The sequence below is a fragment of the Gavialis gangeticus genome, unplaced genomic scaffold, assembly GCF_001723915.1.
Source record: "Gavialis gangeticus isolate Ggan-Ray unplaced genomic scaffold, GavGan_comp1, whole genome shotgun sequence".
NCBI classification, from domain to species: domain Eukaryota; kingdom Metazoa; phylum Chordata; order Crocodylia; family Gavialidae; genus Gavialis; species Gavialis gangeticus.
In genome coordinates this window covers 6980163-6985794 of record NW_017728993.1, presented here as the reverse complement: position 1 = coordinate 6985794, position 5632 = coordinate 6980163, and the positions used below count along the sequence as shown (strand labels likewise).

The window sequence follows — 5632 nt, the reverse complement described above, 5'->3', positions numbered from 1 at the left end:
TTCCTTTGGGCTTGGAGGATGGTCTCGTTAAGGAGCGACCACTCTCCTTGGACACCTGGCTCCCCTCCCCTCCCCTCTGGGACCTCAGTGCTTCTCCAACTATCCTCCTTAGCTCGGTGAAGTTTGCCCTCCTAAAATCTAGGGCCGCTGTCTTACTGCATGCCTTTGCCACCTTGCGCTGGATGGTGAATTCCAGCAGGCGACGATTGCTGTCGCCCAGGTGGTCGAGCCCCCTCACCAGGTCAGCACCTGTGGCCAGCACTAGGTCCAAAATTTTTTGTATGCTCTCTGGGATCATAATATATTTTCAACATATGTGGAGTATATCTGTGTACTATGATGAACTGCTATGCAGAAATAGCTCAACTACTGTAGGTACTGGAAACAGTCTAGTGGCACCAGAGCTGCAAGGCTAGTGCTGTGCTAATTTTTGTCTAGGTTGATTCCAGAACTAAAATTAGCTCTGATACTTTTTTCATGGCATACTTTTATGCTGTCTATACATAATCATAATGGTAAAACAGCTGTCTGTCAGAACACTTGTGTTACGTAAAGGAACTAAAATGATATTTCAAGGTCTTTTAGACTTTCAAACAGGGGTGTGGGGCCTAAACATTGAAGCTATCTTGAACTACAAGAGAGAAAATTAAAGGAGGCAGGCATTGCAAGTTTTATGTACACTAAAATGCATGCATGGTGACAGTGAGGTAGAATGGCTTGGCTTGGTTGGCTGCATGTCATATACTAATAAACTGTTTTAATCTCTCTCTGTCTCTCGCTTTAAGATGACAAATACACAAATATTCCAGATTCAATTTCATACTGGATTCATAGCACTAGGAACAACCACACTAAAATTCACCAAGTAAGTATGACTTAAGTCAGCATGCAGATCTGGCTCCATTTAAGTGTGTCACTTGCAGATAGATGAGTGATCTGACCACTGCTGGCTTGTTGTGATAAATGATCAAGATGTGTTGGCACAATAATGAGAAATGGCTGCTGATTTAGGTTTTTTTTTGTTAATGGCTTTGACATATAACTCCTTTTCTAAGAAACAGTGACAAATAGCTTTCTTTCCTGCTCCTAACAGTCAGGATGGTATGTATCAGAGGTAGTAATATCTAGCTCTAGTGATATTATCTAAAGTGAGGTGTTGATTTCATAGACGGTAGGGCTGGAAGGGACCTCGGAAGATCTTCGAGCCCAGCCCCCTGCCCTGGGGCAGGAAGTCGGCTGGGGTCATAAGCTCTCGGCAAGATAAACATTCAAATGTCTCTTGAAGGCATTCAAAGTGGGTGCTTGAACCACCTCTGGCGACAGTCTGTTCCAAACCTTGGGGGCTCGGACAGTAGAGAAGTTCTTCCTTATGTCCAGCCTGAAACGGTCATGGCGGTGTTTGTGACTGTTCAATCTTGTCATCCCTTGGGGCGCTCTGGTGAACAGACGTTCCCCCAGATCCTGGTGAGCACCCCGATAAACTTATAGGCTGCCACCAGATCACCCTGAAGCCTGCGCTTTTCCAAGCTGAAGAGTCCTGTAGATCTCAGCCTGTCATCGTAAGGTCTGTTTTCCTGACCTCTGATCATGCACGTGGCTCTTCTCTGGACTCTCTCAAGCTTCTCCACGTCGTTTTTGAATTGTGGAGCCCAAAAACTGGATGCAGTACTCCAGCTGCAGCCTCACCAAGGCCGAGTGCAATGGGAGAATGACGTCCTGGGATTTGCTTGAGAAGCATCTATGGATGCAAGTCAGCATTTTGCTCGCTTTACTAGCCACAGCATCACATTGCAGGCTCGTGTTCATCTAGTGGTCAATCATGACCCCTGAGACCCTTTTGTCCATAGTGCTAGCCAGTGTAGCTCTGCCGAGCCTATAAGCATTCTGCGGGTTTTTCTTCCCAAGGTGGAGAACTGTTGATATCCCACCTGAGCCAAAGCATTGATGAGTAATGGTCTGCCCTGGATATGAATTGCAACTGGTAGGTGTTGTCAGCAGGGAGAGACTAGAAGAGTTGAGGTTGGAGGAAGTATTTTGAAGTTTGAGCCATTTGTTGCATTATCTTTTTGAATCAATATGAACTTGGAGTTGGCAGGTAGCCAAAGGAACATCTCCTTTCCCAGTCTGGGATGGAGCTGGTACATCAAGGACTGCAACCAAGTGATTTAAGGCAAGGAAACTCCCTGGGGAAAGGAAGACTGGCCAGAATACAGATACACAAACCACAGGATGAGTAGAAGATGCCTTCCATAAAACAAAAAGACCTAGGTGTAGAATAAATTATTTTGGGGAGGGGGCTACATTTGACTCCAGTTACATTGAGACAACTTTGCTGTTTGGGGCTTCCTAATTTGGAGAGTTGTTCATGCTTACATTTTTGGCTGTTTGCAGAAGTTTAAAAAAAAAAAAACAACCAACCTCCTCCTCCCTCCCGCCCCCCAAAAAACCAAACAAACTCCTAGAAAAATGCTCTTTACCAGATGAAGCAGCGTGTTACTTCAACCTGGCTCTGCAGCATCTGTATAGGTAGGGTGCTTTAGTGGGGCTTTTTGGCACTTTTATCTAAAGCTGATTGAATTAGCTGTTGGGTAAGTGCTAAGAAAGCCCTGCTAAAGTGCTTGATCTATGCAGACACTGGGCGAGCTGGGTCCAGCTAATGCATTGCCTCTTCTGGGCATGTGCTGAGTTTGTGGGAATGCACTGAGTTTAAAGCACCACTTTTTAAATGACTGCAAGCAGCCTTATGCTTCTGGGAGAGTGTCTGGCTCTAGCTGCCTCAGTGCTGCTGGATGGGAGTGGGAGCCCAAATCCTTTCACATCGGCTTCACTTGTTTCTGGGGAGTACTAGGGTGAAATGAAATCTTCAGAAGACTTGTCTTCCTGTTCCCCCTTCTGGGGCAATTACTAAAGAATAACACTTGCCTACATGGTTGCTCCTATTCAATTAGTAAGAATATATTTGGCAGGTTACTCCATCCTACTACTCTTATTGACCAGAGGCCTTCATTAAAGGTGCTAAGAGAGCTGTCTGCCCATATGAATGGGAATGCACATTAAAGACTTGTGTACCTGCAGAAAAAACTGCTTTGTTACTAATCAAACTCTCTGTTGACATCTAGGCCAGAACTGGATGCGTGCGACTCTCCAGACAAGTATCCTCAGTTGTTTCATGTTATGCTGGAGATAGAGATACAGTCTGCTGATAGACAGACTGAGCTAACTCCTCCATGGGAGAACTTCACAACAAAAGACATCAATCCAAGCATTCTCTTCTCCTCTCACCAAGAACATCAGGATACCCTTGCTTTGGCAGGTGAGAATGGCATTGGGTTATGTATGCTCCTCGGCTTCTAAAATTGGTGCTGGAATTTGTGCTGTCATGACTTTGCTTATATTAGCCTGTGTTTGGTGCTCTGTGGTGCAGGTAGAGGCCCAGTGGATACACCTCAGGATAACATAAAGAGTGTTGGACAGGGTGCGTTCTTCTCCTCTCTGAACTGGCAAGGTATGTAGACTTGGCCTTCTACCACTTACCAGAACTAGGAAGACACTTTTCCCCCATTACTCTAAGGGAAATAGTGTATATTCACAAAGGATCCCATTGGTGGTGTTACCTTTCTATTCCCTCCAGTTTTCTGGATCGTATTATACTGATGCTGCAGTTGGAATTGAAATGAATGCCCCCTGTCCTTCTGAGGTGGTTTACTCGGTGTCCACTGGCTCAATATTTGACTGAAGTCTTACCTTGCTGATTCAGCAAAAATATACAAAGATAGTTGCTTTAAAACCCTTTACTTTCCTGTTGGCCTATCATTACTTTCCTGTTTCCTATCATTCCCATAAGAGGATTGGATTCCCCAATTGAGGGGGGGAGAGTGGTCTGTTAGGATGTATTCAGCACGGGTGTTTCTTTCAGAACCCTACCTATAGTGTAGTTTAAAATGGGGAGGGGGCAGGTGTAGGGGGAGGGCTCCTTTTAGCAGCTATGCCACATGCAGAACCTAACCTGAGAATTCATCTGAGAGAGTGGTTTGAAGTTTAGTCAACTTTTTGCATGACATAAACTGGAGATTATTACTTTGCTCTGCATCACTGTAAGGCTTAAGTCATCCCAAATGCTCAAATAGACCTAGGAAGTCCTTCAGTTTTCACTTGGGCTCTTGCATTTGCTTCATAAGTTGAGGAAAGTCCATTAACTTCCCATTAACTATAAGCTAAGCTGAACTCTGCAAATGACTTCTGTTTTCAATTAAGCACCTTTTGGCCTTTTTTTTTGTGTTGTCATTTGGGGGAGGGGACGGTGCACATGTACAGTCACGTGAATAAGCTGCCCCTTTACATCTAAGGAACCAACAGCTAACAGGAATTATTTTGATCCCTTAGATCAGAAATCTGACAAAAGCAGTTCCCACCCCACCTCGGAGGATCGGGCAGTGCTTGTGCATGAGGAAAGTGAACAGTCGGATGATGAACTCTTGTCCCTTTCCAGTCAGCACAGTAATGCAAGTAGCGACAAACCTCATGGAACCCCAAAACACAGCAAGAAGCAGCAAGAACCTCCACTCCCACCGCCACCTGTGGATGTGGATCTGCTGGGTCTAGATGGTAGCCCCATGAGCAAGAACGTCCCCACTCAGTCCACTGCTCTCCCTTCTAATTCAGACTTGCTGAGTGATTTGTTTGGGGTTGGTGGGCCGACTGCACCTGGTCAAAGTGGACAGTCAGCTGCTGAAGATGTCTTTCATGTGGGTGGGACTGGGTCTGCGCATTCGACCCCTCGGCGTTCTGCAGCTTCAGCCTCCCCATCTCCCTCCCCGAGAGTAGGAGAAGGTAATGCATAATCCATTGTTTGACTGGCACAAATGTACCCTACATTCCTATTTTCACAATACTGAATGCTCCTTTCTGGGCTATTGAATTTGCTGTAGAGACCGTTTTGGGGAGGGGAGGAAGGAGGGGGGATAGTTTCAATTCCCTGGAGAATATTGGAGGTCCAGCATGGAAATTGAGGCAATTTGCATCAGTGTGTTGCTCTTGGAAGTCTTTGCTGCTGCAGTTTTCAGTGGTACCTGCTATTTTGTGTGTACTGCTGGAGTGTTAGGATTGTGTAAATATGAACTAATTTTCACCCCAACGTTCTTAGGGAGGGATCTCAAGAGGTCATAACTTATTCCCCTGACCTTGGGCAGGGCCAAGTATACACAGACTATCCTAGACTGATAGTTTAACTTGCTTCATAAGAGGCAGGGGGAGGGGAAGAGGTGGTAGAAATACCTAGCAAAAGGATTTGTAGGTAGCCTCATCTAATACTCAACTATAGTGATAGTAGGCAGGGTAAAGATGCTCCTTTATATACTGACTAAATCAGAGATGCATAAGCTTTTGTGAGCCAGAGCTCGCTTTATTAGATGTTATGAAAGAACATGAATAGAGCCAGCTATCAAATAGAGTGATGATTTGAGTACGCAATATTTTGTGTGTTAACATCTAACCTTTGTTGCCTGTCCTGCAAAGCAAGCTGACACAGTGGACATGGAACAACTGATCTTTGTCCTCTTTACACAACCTGTTGTATATTTAAGACTGATCAGGTACTTCTCTCTCTCTCTCTCTCTCTCTCTCTCTCTCTCTC

At 45.1% G+C, this 5632-nt stretch overlaps 1 protein-coding gene across 4 annotated transcripts in view; it reads left to right on the top strand.

Annotated features, from left to right (window-relative positions):
* DNAJC6 (DnaJ heat shock protein family (Hsp40) member C6) overlaps positions 1-5632 on the top strand; it is a 132697-nt gene that overhangs the window by 103009 nt on the left and 24056 nt on the right. For 3 of the 4 annotated variants that reach the window (XM_019528441.1, XM_019528443.1, XM_019528445.1), the window contains 4 exons: positions 786-865; positions 3120-3313; positions 3425-3505; positions 4384-4830. In XM_019528441.1, coding sequence (XP_019383986.1) covers positions 786-865; positions 3120-3313; positions 3425-3505; positions 4384-4830 — 802 coding nt within the window. The remainder of the gene's footprint in view (positions 1-785; positions 866-3119; positions 3314-3424; positions 3506-4383; positions 4831-5632) is intronic. The other variant, XM_019528444.1, reaches the window with a different exon arrangement.